Source organism: Lepidochelys olivacea (assembly GCF_965140295.1).
Source record: "Lepidochelys olivacea isolate rLepOli2 genome assembly, chromosome: 6".
NCBI classification, from domain to species: Eukaryota; Metazoa; Chordata; order Testudines; family Cheloniidae; genus Lepidochelys; species Lepidochelys olivacea.
In genome coordinates, this window is record NC_140416.1 from 26,176,377 (window position 1) to 26,191,545 (window position 15,169).

At 38.5% G+C, this 15,169-nt stretch overlaps 1 protein-coding gene across 4 annotated transcripts in view; it reads left to right on the top strand.

Annotated features, from left to right (window-relative positions):
• The window catches only part of ABCC8 (ATP binding cassette subfamily C member 8), a 135,993-nt gene that overhangs the window by 14,770 nt on the left and 106,054 nt on the right, over positions 1-15,169 (top strand). For all 4 annotated transcript variants that reach the window (XM_084631930.1, XM_084631933.1, XM_084631931.1 and 1 more), the window contains exons 4-6: positions 586-752; positions 2,948-3,190; positions 5,247-5,435. In XM_084631930.1, coding sequence (XP_084488056.1) covers positions 586-752; positions 2,948-3,190; positions 5,247-5,435 — 599 coding nt within the window. The remainder of the gene's footprint in view (positions 1-585; positions 753-2,947; positions 3,191-5,246; positions 5,436-15,169) is intronic.

The following is a 15,169-nucleotide window of genomic DNA, read 5'->3' on the forward strand; positions in this document are numbered from 1 at the left end:
TTGTAGTTTCCTACTCACATGCCTATTTGCTTTTGTATTCTGTGTTATAAACTGTGTTGCATGGAATTTGCATAGTACATACGCACTGAGGAAAGCAGCAATGTTAGGGGGAAATTTTGCTCTCAGGACTATTTGGCGGCTTTTATCTTTTACATCAAGTAGAGTTCCACACAGGTAAGGAAAGCAGAATATCTAGGTCAACATTCAAACCAAATGCTGTGGATTCCCCAGAATCCAAAACCTTTGGGGTTGGGCCCCTTGGCCTCCTCCACTGAAACAGCATCGCTCCCTTGGAGGGACTGATACAGGCATAGCTTTACAAGCGGATGGAAATTTCCACCAGCAGATCCTCCTGCAAAATTTTCCATGGTCTTACTGAATGTAATGGGAGCAGGATCACATTCTTGGAAACTGAATTGGTTGCCATTTTGATAGGAGAAAGAGCACTGTCTAGTTTCATGCATGCTTGTCATTTCCCTTCTGCATAACCATTTAACAAAGTCTTCTAATTTTGTCTAAAATAAATTCTTTCCACAATCAGTACTGACTAATGTTTGTTGTTTTTATTTATTTATTTATTGGCAGCCTTGCTGTTCTACTGGACCTTAGCTTTTATAACCAAAACTATCAAATTTGTGAAGTTCTGTGATAATGGGGTTGGATTTTCTCAGCTTCGATTTTGCCTCACGGGACTTCTGGTTATTCTATATGGAATGCTACTAGCTGTAGAAATTAATGTCATCAGGGTGAGGGTAAGTTAAATTTCAAGGTAATTCTCATTTGTTTCTTCCTTTTCTTTTATCTGGCTGCTAAATGTAAAAACAAAATCCGTCTGAAATAGAGACCTATTTGAAAACCAAACACTTGAGTAATGTAATTAAGCCAAATTCATCTTTATTGCAAACTCCTTTGACTCCACTACATTGGCAATTCAGAATGAATTTCCTCCATTTTGTTCTGAAAAGGTGTTTCTTATATGACTGACAACTTCAGTTTTCAGAAATCATTAATCTTCATAAAGGGAAAGATACAGTGAAATGGATAGTCCGTTCTATCAGAAAACAATAGTCAGTGATACCCACACAGAGTATCTGTTGTTTTCCAGTCTCCAAGATCACACACAATGTGATTTTTTTAAAATTATTATTAATATTTTATTATTATCATGGTGCTAGAGCAAATCCACTCGTCTCTGGTTATTTCCTCTTTGCTATGGCCACAATCAGAATCCCTATTAATAGATGGCTTTGGAGATTGCTACATGGAATACAATCCAAAATGCCTTATCGCTTCCCTCACAGACAGTGTAGATCAGACTATGGGAAGTTAAATATTAATCTCACGACTGACAACTGTTGTGTCAGCTCATGAAATAATGAGACTCAGCTGTGATACCAGAAGGACCTTTCTTTTAAATATGATTCTTTTTATATAACTTTATAATCTAATGATATTTAATTAGATAGAAAATGTTGGGGCCACAAGGGAGACTATCAAATGAGCCACTAAAATGATCAGCCATTGCTTAGTGTTGTTTTTTTCAGTTTCATCTTTCTTTAGAGTAAATAATTAAAAGATGTTACTTTTTACATGTGACTTGAACTAACCAATAATATAGCATCATTCCAAGCTTTGAGGCAAAAAGTGCTTTTCTTCTGGCAACTAAGAATATGAATGATTGAAGGCAAGCAGATCAGAAGCAAAACACAGCACAGGGATTGTAGTTTTTAATCAAGAGTTAAATAGAATGTTCAGTTTGTCACTCCTATTGATTTGTTGGAAAAAATCCCTCCACGGCAGCCAGGAGTGAAAGTTATTTTAAATGATCACTGGACTGAATTTCCAGTAAAATCCTTATTAGAAATGGAAGTAGAAAGCAAGTAGTGAAAAGTCATTTTCCCTGCTCCCAGAAATGCCTATTTTCTGGGAAGAAAATAAATTGCAGCAACAAACTGAAATCAGGTTAAATAAGGCTTAATTGTAAACACAGAATTATTGTTGCTGAATATGATGCAAGGAAGTGGGGCTTCAGGCCACTAGCTCGCAGTCAATTTCAAGCCCTGAATGGATCTGTTAAATAAATTTACCTATCTGCATAGATCTATGTTGTTAGATAAAGGGAAAAACCTGAAGTACATTAACTAAATTCTCCTCTCACTTACACCCATTTAACCTTGTTGATTTTTCTGGGGTTGCATGGGATTTAATTAAATACAGAATTTTAATCAATATGGCTTTACATAATTAACTACAACCCTACAGTGTATTAAATTCCATGTTAATAAATATTGTAGGAGCAAATGATGGGCCATATCATGTTATCTTTGTCTGAGCAGAACTCCCTAGTGATAGTACTACAAGATATTTTTAAATATGGTACACTGTACAAGAGCTTTGATCCTTGCAGCATGAAACATCATAGTCTAGGTGCTTGATCTTTCTCCCATTTAAGTCAATGGAAATATTTGCTAGTGCCCTGTGCAGTCTAATTTTAATGGTTCTCTATGAAAGTTTGCAGGGGATGCCTGGGTGTTGTACTATGCAGTTTGCAGCATTGGACAGAATAATCTTCAATGTAGATTTTAACATAAAATATTGCAAATATTCACTGAGCTTTAATATATTTTCCCAGTGCAGGATTAAATTCACAGGCAAATTTTGATCTTTGTGTGGGCTTCATTTAGGGCTTGAATATCTTTCTCCTTTTTAGGCTGGAATTTTCACAGTAATTTAAGGAATAGGTACCCAAATTTGACTGAAATTCATAGGAGTAGGGAGCCTAATTTCATTAGCCTATTTGCAAATCCCAGTCATACACTCGGTGGCTATCTATTCCTCCTGAACAATCACAGGCATTTCTATTATCTCAGTATCCCCTTCCACACAGATTTGTCTTTTTCTTTTCCATGTACTTGATGTGATTCTTTTTGGGCTTTTTGGATTTCAGAGATATGTTTTCTTCAAAACCCCCAAAGAGGTTAAGCCCCCCGAGGATCTTCAGGATCTTGGAGTTCGGTTCCTACAGCCCTTTGTGAATCTGCTGTCCAAAGGAACATACTGGTGGATGAATACTTTCATCAAGACCGCCCATAAAAAGCCAATAGACTTGAAAGCCATAGGCAAGCTGCCTATTGCCATGAGAGCTCTGACAAATTACATTCGCCTTAATGAGGCTTTTGAAGCACAAAAGGTATTAGGGGAAAAAAGAGGAGTGGGATTATCTACAAATGTTTGTGCTGTTTACACATTGCTTAAAATACCTCATTACTTTTTTGATAGTAACCGTATAAAGTCATATAAAAATATAAAGTGGAAACATGGTAGGTATTAAGAGCCTGGTTTGCGTAAAGCTAGGCATGCTGCTGGGTGCCTAATTTGTATGTGCACCTTTTGTATTTACAGTGGTTTTTGTGCATGATTACGTCCAGATGTTAACGTAAATGGTTATTTGCATGTGCAAATGCTTGGTTTGCATCTACAATTATGGAAATATAGTTGTTTGCACAACTATGGATTATACTTTTGTGAAGATGGTTAACTTGCCTCTTAATAAGAACCTAAAATAAGTTTGACTAATCTTACAGGGGCTTTATAGGAGTAATTTTTATTGAGATCAGTGGGAGTTTTCCTGAGAGAGTGTTCAGGATTGAGCATGAAATGAACTAGCCTGGTGGTCTTCACTTAAGACCACTACCTGCCCTTATATGTATGTGCAGTGGAATAAGAGGTAGTTAGGAGACTCCCTCCCTATTTGTGTGCAGCCTGTTTAAGGGCAGCATTCCAGGCTTGACCTCAGTGGAGAACAGGAACTGCTTCCTCCCTACTCCTTTGGCATCCAGTAAGGAGCAGAGAGGAGGAATAGGCCAATTCTACCACTATCAAGCTAATTCAAACCATGTAGCAGTGGGCAAACTGAGAGGAATTCTACCTCTTTAAGACAGAACCCCTCTCATTGCTCCCTATAGAGCAATGCAATTTATGCCAGTCTCACTATAGACTATGTGCAATTTGCACAAATTCCCCCTATATTTTTAGCACAAAATGGCTTTTAATGTAACACTACGTTGTAGAATCATTGTGTTACTGTTCACTGTGCAACTCGTAAGCCAAATCAGCATAAGTAGGTCTTGTGGCTACCCATTCTTAGTCTTCCTGTTTAACTAGAGAAAATTTCCCCTCCTCTTTGGCACAAGGCCAAGAGTACAGCTGCTTGAAAATTTTCCAGTGAAATGTTTTGCTATCAAATAATTTTGTTTTGACAAAATTGAAACTTTGCTCAAAAACATATTGATGTCAACAAAATTTTGTTTTGGGGGAAAAAATAATAATGAAGCATTCTGATAAGGCTGAAATAGAATGCTTCATTATTTTTTCCCAAAACAAACTTTTTTAAAATGGAATGTTCCAATTTTTTTGTTTAGCAATTTATACTATAAATTTAAAAGTCTAAATTGAAATGAAATGATTTAAAAAAATAATTTGTGGTCAAACTTCATTCCATGGGAAATTTTTTTATGTTCATTCTGATTCAGAACAAAAATACAATTTTTAAATTACAGAGTAGCAGCCGTGTTAGTCTGTATTCGCAAAAAGAAAAGGCGTACTTGTGGCACCTTAGAGACTAACAAATTTATTTGAGCATAAGCTTTCGTGAGCTACAGCTTGCTTCATCGGATGCATTCAGTGGAAAATACAGTGGGGAGATTTATATACATAGAGAACATGAAACAATGGGTGTTACCATACACACTGTAACAAGAGTGATCACTTAAGGTGAGCTATTACCAGCAGGAGAGTGTCGGCAGGGGAAGGGAGAACCTTTTGTCGTGATGATCAAGGTGGGCCATTTCCAGCAGTTGACAAGAACGTCTGAGGAACAGTGGGGGGTGGGGATAAACATGGGGGAAATAGTTTTACTTTGTGTAATGACCCATCCACTCCCAGTCTCTCTTCAAGCCTAAGTTAATTGTATCCAGTTTGCAAATTAATTCAAATTCAGCAGTCTCGCGATGGAGTCTGTTTTTGAAGTTTTTTTGTTGAAGAATTTTTAAATTGTGGATTTTCCCATGAAACAGAATTCTAGTTCCTGCCCAGCTCTAGCCCAGAGGTTACTGCTTATCAAATCAATATTCTGAATCATCTACTCTCGAGGGTCATTTTTAAAATTTAAAATATCAGTTGTATTTACATATTGTAATGTTTATATAACCTTCTTTTTATTTATTTATTTTTTTGATTCTGGGCAGAACAAAAGGTCTCCATATCCACAAGGATCCAAATCAATTTGGTGTGCTCTCTGCTGTGCTTTTGGGAGACCACTAGTTCTCAGCAGCACTTTCCGTATTCTGGCTGACTTGCTTGGGTTTGCTGGTCCCCTCTGTATCTCTGGGATTGTTCACCACGTTGGAAAAGGAAATAACACCATCCGTCCACAGGTACTACCTAGAATATCTTAACAAAGAGCCTGATCCAAAGCCTACTAAAACTAATTGGAATATTTCAGTTGACTTCCATGGGTTTTGGATCAGGCCCTAAGTGAACATATAGAGGTTGGCCTCTGACACAAACAGAACGCTACTCCTGAAGTGTGTTTTGATTACTCATTTGGAATTTTCTATTTATGATCATTATTTGTACACTTGTGATGCCAAGAATGTACTAGGTGCTGTCCACACACATAAGACGTCTAGGGCCCTACTTCAGGGAAGCATCTCTATTCAAGACAGTGCTTAAGCACATACATAAGTCCCCTTGAAGGACTTAAATATATGCTTGAAGTTAAGTATGTGATTAAGTGCTTTCTTGAACTGGAGCCTCGGTGCCTGCCCTGATGACCTTATGCTCTGAAAAGGGAGAAGTTTATTTTAAGGATGGGGGTCCAGCTTTTAATTTCTGACAACGTGGGCTATCTTAAAGGACTGAAGCAGCAGCAGGCTTTTATCCTAAAACTAAAGGACAAAGTAATTGAGCTATGACAAAGAGTTTCCATCAGAGTCTTGAGGGAGCTCATCTTTGAAAGGTCAACTGAAAGGTCAACTATAAGAGACTTAGACGATGCTATCCAAGGAAATAATATCCAAGAAAAAAAGACTTCATTCTTGATTATTCTCAGAAACAAAAGCACAATGAGCATTTTCACACTATACTGCTAAGTCATTTCTAGGAAAGGATCATTATTTGTGCTATTCGCTGATTTTTTTTTCTTTTTTAATATAACATTGTTTCCTGTAAGGGCCTGATCTAAATTCCATTGACTCCAATGTACTTTGGATCAGGCCTCAAACTAAATATTAAAATGTATTGCATGTGTTGGAGAGGCGAGATTTTTGACAAAGTTTTTAAGCTTAGAAACAATCATTCATTTATCCAACAACAGTCCTTTATCTTGTGCTTATCCTAATTGGAGAGCTGTGGGGGTCCCTGCCTCCGTAGGTGGCAGGGGACCCAGCAGCTCCCAGCTGGCACTGGCTGAAGTCACGGAGGTATTTGGAAGTAACAGATTCCATGACGTCCGTGACAAAATCACAGCCTTAATCATGAGCTGTGACTCTTGCTGATTTGCCTGGAATGAAGGCATTTATTGATTCTGCTCTGTTTAACTTCCCCTAACAAGCTTTGACTAATGATCCCCCCCACACACACACACCCCATGCAGAAATCTCAAGACTGGCCCTGATAAACTTGGAACGGAATCTCATCCAGCTGTGCTTGATAGCTTGACACGATCATTGGGTGCAACTGAGGGGCAGCCTCTTGGCTGTTCTAAATTATGCAAGTTAGGGGTCACCTGAATGTAGCCAGACTAGTTGTTTTCCTTATTTTCTCATGAAGGTTACTGATTCTCTTTCTCACTCTATGCACAAGAGCATCTGCTCCCCTCTCTCAATAGAGACCTGGGTTAGGTCCAGACAGCTGCCACTTTTCTGGGGCTGCCTCCTGTTTGGCTCATCTCTTTACCTCCTCCCCTCCCCCTCCCCCCAATCCAAATTCTGCTTGAATTCCATTTTCTCTTTTCACAAAGGGAGGGGGCTGATCAGACATCATGATTCTTCAGCTGTCCTTTTGCAACATCTGACCCTAACCTCATCATGCGTGTGGGTCAAAGCCTCTAGTTGCTACTTTTCCTTGTCAGAGTCCGAGGTGAGAGAGGAACCCAAGGGGTAACAAAAGCAAAATATGAAGGAATTCATTTTCCAGTGTAATCAACAGTTCAGGTATAGACTGTTCCCCATCTTATCCATAGTTCACTTTTTGTATACTATTAATAAAAGTGAGATAAACAAACTTCTGTTCCAAACTTAGAGCTTCTTTTATTTATTAATGAAATCCTTAAATCTTTTTTGGTGGGTGGGCTAAAGCTGCAAGTTGAGAATGTCCATGCCAACAGCTGCCTGGAGTGCAAATGAATGAAGCCGGTTGGTCCACTGTCCCACTATGGACCATGAAAGACTGCATGATAGGATCTTGCCTTTGGTACAATGATGCCCAGAGAAGCTTTCTCTTTTCATTAGGCCTGGCTTTCACATAGCTTCACTGCCAAAACAGCAATTGGACTTCAACTGTGAAAATTGCTTTTAGCTCTTGCAAAATAACAAGAAATGTCTTTCAATTCAAGCTGTATGTAAATAAACCAATATACTTAGAGAAACCTGCATGTGCCTAGGTCTGTTATGAAAAAGCTTTTATGTGTGATTTTCCTTGCAACAGGAACAGAGCTGGTACTAGATATAAGCAGACTAAGCCATTGCTTGGGGCCCCGAGCAGCTCAAGGGAGCCCCCATTCACTTTTTATAATAACTTGTCTATTTTAGTATTGGGAGAGGCCCCCCCCCCAGTATTCCTGCTTAAGGTCCCCAATAAGCTAGCACCGCCGCTGAATGGAAAACCTCTTTATTTGTGATGAATCAAAGGGTAAATACCTTTATTAATAGTTTGCTCCTGGGAATGTAGGAAATGTTTTAGCTGTGGGAAAACAAAGATGGAGAAACCTTTTAGAAAACAATCTTATGAAGATAAGGATAATTTGGGGGTGGAGGGGAGGAGAAGTTTGTCTATGAAGGGCCAGATTCTGTCTCAGTTTCAAATCTAGATTAACTCCACAGAAGTCAATAGGTCTGATTCTCTGTTTGCTTGGATTTACTCCATATATACGCTGAAGTAACAGGTCAGAATCTGGCCCAAAGTGTAGTACAAAACTTTAGTTACAAACTGTACGACACTAGCAACTACTGGGGGCTGGTGTGTTCACAAATTAGGTATGCAGTGCTGTGTGTGTTGCGGGAGAAGTCCGAGACTTTAATTAAGGTTTTGCATTATCCTGTGAGTGATGCTTGTGTGTTACAGATTTCTGAATATGATGGAGGCAGAAGGAAGTTCTCTGTAGTGATACAGAGTCTGTCACTATCAGTCAAAACATGCTGTGTGGGCATTAGGGTGCAGCTACAAGATGTCCCATAACTTGGCATTTCTTTGTTCTAAAGGGCTTGCACTGAGGAGATGTCACAGAGAACCAACGCTAATGATCGCTTTCAAAGTTTTCCTTTATGAAATTGTATACACAGTACCAGTTAAAAAACCTTAGAATCTGACATGGACAGTTTAATATTCTTATCTTATCCACAATTTCTGCCTGTATCATTTTTGTTTTAAGCAAAATTACAGAAACAATCAGAAGATACTAAGAGCAGCTTTAAAGTAAACAGCTATGAGGATAATATATGGTATTTGCTACATCTTTCAAGCCCTCAGTCATAGAGACTGAATGTCTGGGCTCTTAGGTCATACGGATATCACAGGCAGTGTAATAACTACCGTTGGCAGTACTACAGCAAGTCACAGATCTATAATTTTATAAATTCTATCAAGCTTTTCATGTTTGTTTATAACTCGGTAGCATCATGATTTGTTGTTCACCTCTCGGAATGTTCTTGTGATATTTAGCTTGTATGTACCTCAGTCATCTTGCATTGAAGAAAAGATCCTGATGATGTGACAACCTGTTTGGTTTGTCAATGGGATGTGTATCTTCCATCCTGAATGAACATTAGAAATCATAGATGAAGTAACAAGAGCAGATTTATACAGCAAAACCACAAAGACATGGGGGGGGGGGGAAACCCCTAACAATTATAGGGCTTGACATAGCAAAGTGCTGAGCACTCTGGTCCCAGTCCAGCAAAGCACTTATGCACATGCTTAAATTTAAGTCAATGGGACTTCACTTCCTTAAGTGCTTTGCTGGATCAGGGCCTTAGCACTCGGCATATTGCTGGATAGAATGCATTCATATCTCCATTAAAATCCATGAATAACTCCTATGTTTAAGTTAGGGTACTTTTTTTTTTCTTTTTTAAAAAAACATTGTGATACCCTTCATAGCATCCTTGGAATAGTTATCAGTGGTTTTAAGTAGTTGTATTTCAATAGCTGCATTTAAAGGGTTTTGTAATGCCCCTTTGGAAAACAAAGACCCAGGTTCTCTGCTAGTATAATTCAGCCTTGAATTTGCAAGTCCTTGCATAGTGTGCAGGAAGAAATACAAGGCTTTTGCACTCTCGTTTAAGTGTGAGCAGAGGCTACACATGCATAGATATGAAGTTAAATACTAGGTATGGTCATCTGTAGTAAGTGGAAGCCGTTCACCAGCCACCTATATGCCCAGTCCTTTATTTTATAGAACACAAGGTTAAAAAGGGTCTAGTTTGGGATGGAAAATGAGCAAGTTTGAGGACACTTGGGCTTAAGCACCCTCCTCAACATGTGAATAAGGGACATATCCACATGTTCCCCCATCCCCCAAGTATTATTCCTGCTACAAGGCACAAGTAACCTACAGTAACCCTTTGTACCTTTTGTTTTGTGGGCTAAAGCTTTCCATGCTAAACTGTGGGACTTTGGGTGTTAATTTCCCTTCTATTTGATTTTCACAGAAGTTTGAGTTTGCAGCTGCAGCTCCATCTCCATAGAGTTAGAGGGAAGTTCACTGTTACCTGAAATGCCAAAATCATAAGCAATCTGGGACAGGGACTTCATTTTACTATATGTATGTACAGTGCCTATGTATGTTGACACTACCTTAGAATAATGTGAAATCTATAAAACTATGGATAATTAAAAATACAATATAATATCCCATTTGCCATAATTTCATAACTATAATGGATGGGCATGTAGCATGATTATTCAAAGAAATTTTCTACTTGGTATGTGTTTAGCAAAACAAGTATCACCAAAGATTTTTTGTGTTCTGTTGATATGCCTTGGAGACTCCATCTGGTTGAATATGTTTTCAATGGGTCCATTCTTGATATGGATTAAAATGCAGAATTAGTACCATTCCACACAGTCTCCTTATCTGTTCACAAGTATAGCTGCTAAAGTATGTTGACAAGTGAAGCAAAGAACTGATGCTATTATTCTTTAATTGCCCTTAACTTTGATGTTGTCTGTTCTCCACTACTCAGTGACATCATCAAGTATCAAATGAACTGGAAGGATCAAACATTCAAGTTCTGGTACTGAAACACATGACTAACTTTAGGCATGTGAGTGGTTCCATTCATTTCAATGAGAGAAATTAAATGCTTAAAGTTGGGTCTGTGCTAAAGTACCTTGATGAATCAGGGCCTTATGCTTAGTTGCCTGCAAATTGTTTCTAAAAACCATGATAAACTGTATTAAACAAAGTAGTAAATTTTTGGAGCATACCTGACATGAATTCCATTACATCATCATTATTCATTAGTTCAGTTCTCAGTCTTACAGAAACTGTCCTTTCCAATCCTAACAAAAGATTGTAAATTGGCTTTGCTTTCTCACTGAAGTCAATGATTTTCTGGCTGATATATGTAGTATATATTAGCACGTGAATAATTGAATGAATTGGCTCTGATATTGGATGTAGCCCCTTGTAAACTAAGGCAAACATTTTCCAAAGTGGTTTGTAACTTTGGGTAACTCAATTTTTGATCACCCAAAAACTTAGGTGCCTAAAATTAGAAGATGAGCAGTTTGGAAAATTTGGATGCAAGTACTTGATATCAATGATTTTATGTGTACCTAAATGTAACCTTAACTTTGTCACAGAGATCTGACTCTATAGCAATCAATTGAAATAATGCATTTCTGCTAGATTAAACGTCTGTGGTTTGTAATACTTACGTCACTTGAATGATGGCAAATGGCCTAATGTTTCTTTTACTGTGGCAACAGAAATTGTTCTTCTGTCCTTGGTTTTTATTGTGGAAAACAGCATCTATCAATTTAGTCTTGATGGTAGAAAATAAACAAACAAATGGTGTATGCTCCTATTTTGGGAGCTTGGGACTCTCATGTAATATTCGATGCTCTTGTGAATAGTCCACTGACTTATTATATACGTAGGCTATGACTTCAATGGAACTACTCGTGTGAGTAAGGAATCCTTGAATGAGTAAGGGTCTTCGGGGCAGACTTTTTTGTTACTTGTGGCAAGCTGAGCTCAGCCTCAGTGGGAATCTCAATACTCTATAGTCAGCAAACACCGTTTACAAGATGTTATGTCACTAGGAGATGGGAGGGCTAAGAGACCTTCACTCATTCAAATCCAGCCTAGGTCAGTGCTGAGTGAAAGTCCTTGCCATCTGATAGCTGTTCAGTTTGGCTAATGTTTAGTGAGGAGTTTGGCCTCAGTCCAATTCCCAGTGTACAGGTGTCCACAGTACAAAAACACAATCCACATTCGGTACTGATTGGTCACTTCATTGACAGTCTCAGCAGAGATGCCAAGAACTGTGTGTGGATAGATGCTGAACTATCTTCTTACCATGGGAAGGAGTCCTGCTAGGTGAAAGCTGGGGACTGCTGGCAGGGAACCATGTGAGGAAGTGTGCACTGCCACTGCATGAAGAAGAGAAGATTTCAGAAGACTTTCTACTGATTATCCTGGGCACTAGAAACTCTTACACAGAATTTTTGGATATTGGCCCATAGTCTGCAAGATAACTGAGCATGTGCCTAATTTTAAGCTTGTGAATAGTCCCACTGAAGTCAGTTAAATTAATCATGTGTTTCAGTACCTTGCTGAAAGGGGGTCATGTTGCCCATTAAAGAATGTAAGAACAACCATACTGTGTCAGAACAATGGTCCATCTAGCCCAGTATCCTGTCTCTCTGACAAAGGCTGGTTACTGGTGCATCAGAAGGAATGAACAGAACAGTGCAATTTCAAGTGATCCATTTCCTATCGTTCAGTCCCAGCTTCAGGCAGTTGGAGGTTAGGAGCACCGGAGCATGGGGTTGCATCCCTGAACATTTTTACTAACAGCCATTGATGGACTTATCTAATTCTTTTTTGAGCCCACTTATTCTTTTGGCTTTCACAACATCCCATGGCAATGAGCTGCAGGGATTGACTGTGTGTTGTGTGAAGTACTTTGTTATGCTTGTTTTAAACCAGATGAGTATTCATTTCATATGGTGACCCCTGGTTTTTGTCATGTGAAGGGGTAAATAATGTTTCCTTATTCACTTTCTCCACACCATTCATGATTTTATAGCCTTCTATCATATCCCCCCTTAGTCATCTTTTTTCTAAATTGAACAGTCCCACTCTCTTTAATCTTTCCTCATATGGAAGCTGTTCTGTAGCCTATTTATTTTTGGTGCAGAGAAGAGTAACCTTTCCAATACTAATATCTTCTCTAACATGGGACCAGAACTGAAGTATTCAAGGTGTGAGCATACCATGGATTTATGTAGTGGAATTATATTTTCTATTTTAATATGTATCCATTTTTCTAATCGTTCTTAACATTCTATTAGCTTTTTTGACTGCTATGGATGTTTTCAGGGAAGTATCCATGATGACTCCTAGATCTTTCTTGAGTTGTAACAGCTAATTCAGATCCCATCATTGTGTATGTGTAGTTGGGATTATTTTTTTCCAATATGCATAATTTTTCACTTTTAACATTGAATTTCATCTGCCATTTTGTCGCCCAGGCACCCAATTTAGAGAGGTCTCTTTGTTACTCTTTGTAGTTAAATCCAAAACTGACTAGAGTAATTTTGTATCATCTGCAAATTTTGCCACCTCACTGTTTACCCCTTTTTCCAGATCATTTATGAATATGTTGAACAGCACAGTCCAGTACAGATTGTTCAGGGACTCCACTATTATTTACCTCTCTCCAGTGTAAATAACTGACCATTCTTACCCTTTATTTCCTATCTTTTAACCAGTTACTGATCCATAAGAGGAGCTTCCCTCTTATTCCCTGACAGCTTAGTTTACTTAAGAGCCTTTGGCGAAGGACTTTGTCAAAGGCTTTCTGAAAGTCCCAGTATACTATATCCACTGGTAACCCTTGTCCACGTGCTTGTTGACTTCCTCAATAAATTGGTGAGTGTCCTCGGATTTATCATCTAAAAAGAATTGCTTGGGTGTGGGAATCACTCTCATATCCACTGCAATGAAGACAGATGCAAAGAATTCATTTTTATTTCACAGCAATGGCCTTCTTTGAGTGCTCCCATAGCACCTTGATCATCCTGTGCCTCCACTGACTGTTCGGAAGGCTTCATCCTTCTCGTGTACTACTTAAAAAAAAAAATTGCTGTTCGTTTTTTTGTCATTAGCTAGTTGCTCTTCCAATTCTTGCCTGGTCCACCTTACTATACTTGACTTGTCAGAGTTTAGGCCCCTTTTTATTTTCCTCACTAGGATTTGACTTACAATTTGTAAAGGGTGGCTTTTTGCTTCTAACCACCTCTTTTACTCTGTAGTTTTGCCACAGCAGAATTTTTTTTTTGTCCTCTTACCTTTATTATTTTTATTTGGGGTATATACTTAGTTTGAGCCTGTATTATGGTGTTTTTAAATGGTCTCCATGCAGGCTGCAGGCATTTCACCATTGTGACTTTTTCTTTTAATTTATGTTTAACTAGGTTCTTCATTTTTGTGTAGTTCCCTTGTTTGAAGTTAAATGCTCTTGTGGTGGGTTTCTTTGAAAACTTTTTCCCCTGCAAGGATGTTAAATTTAATTATGTTACGGCCGCTGTTACCATGTGGTTCAGCTACATTCACCTCTTGCACCAGACTTGTGCTCCACTTAGGACTAAATCTCTCCCCTTCTGGGTTCCACAACAAACTGCTCCAAGAAGCAGTCATTTAATGTGTATAGAAATTTTATCTCTGCATCCCTTCCTGAGCTGACATACCCAGTTAACAGAAGAATAGTTAAAATTCCCCATTACTGCATTTTATGTCTTTGTAGCCTGTCTAATCTCCCTGAGCATTTCAAAATCACTGTCACCATTCTGGTCAGGCAGTCAGTAGTACGTTCCTACTGCTATACTCTTATTATTCAAGCATGGAATTTCTATCCAAAGAGATTCTGTAGTATTGTTTAATTCATTTAAGATTTGTACTTTATCTGACTGTGATTTCCTTCACACATATTGGCACTCCCCCACTGGCATGACCTACTCTGTGATTCCTATATATTTTGTCCCCTGGTATTACCACATCCCATTGACTATTCTCATCTCACCAAGTTCCTGTGATGTCTATTCTAGCAGTATCCTTATTTCATGCCAGGCACTGTAGTTCACTCATCTTAATATTTAAACTTCTGAGATTTGTATAAAGAAAAGGAGGACTTGTGGCACCGTAGAGACGAACGAATTTATTAGAGCATAAGATTTCGTGAGCTACAGCTCACTTCATTGGATACATCTGATGAAGTGAGCTGTAGCTCATGAAAGCTTATGCTCTAATAAATTTGTTCGTCTCTAAGGTGCCACAAGTACTCCTTTTCTTTTTACAGATGCAGACTAACATGGCTGCTACTCTGAAACCTGAGATTTGTATATAAGCACTTGCACATTTTGTCAAAATTCAGTTTCTTGCCTTCATGTGTTATCTTTAAATGGGACTTTGTACTTTTGACTGTTCCTCACTAGCTCCTACCTGTTCTTTACCAATTCTTTTCTTATCCGCTTTACTAGGATATAGAGTTTCCACTTTTAATAAATTAATCTGTAAGGGATGTCTCCACCTGAACCATGTGTCGCTCCACAACTGTTGGCTTTGCCCTTACCCTTTTGGCTATGTCTACACTACCGTGGTAAGTCGACCTATGCTACGCAACTGAATAACATAGCTGGAGTCAACGTATGTGAGGTCGAG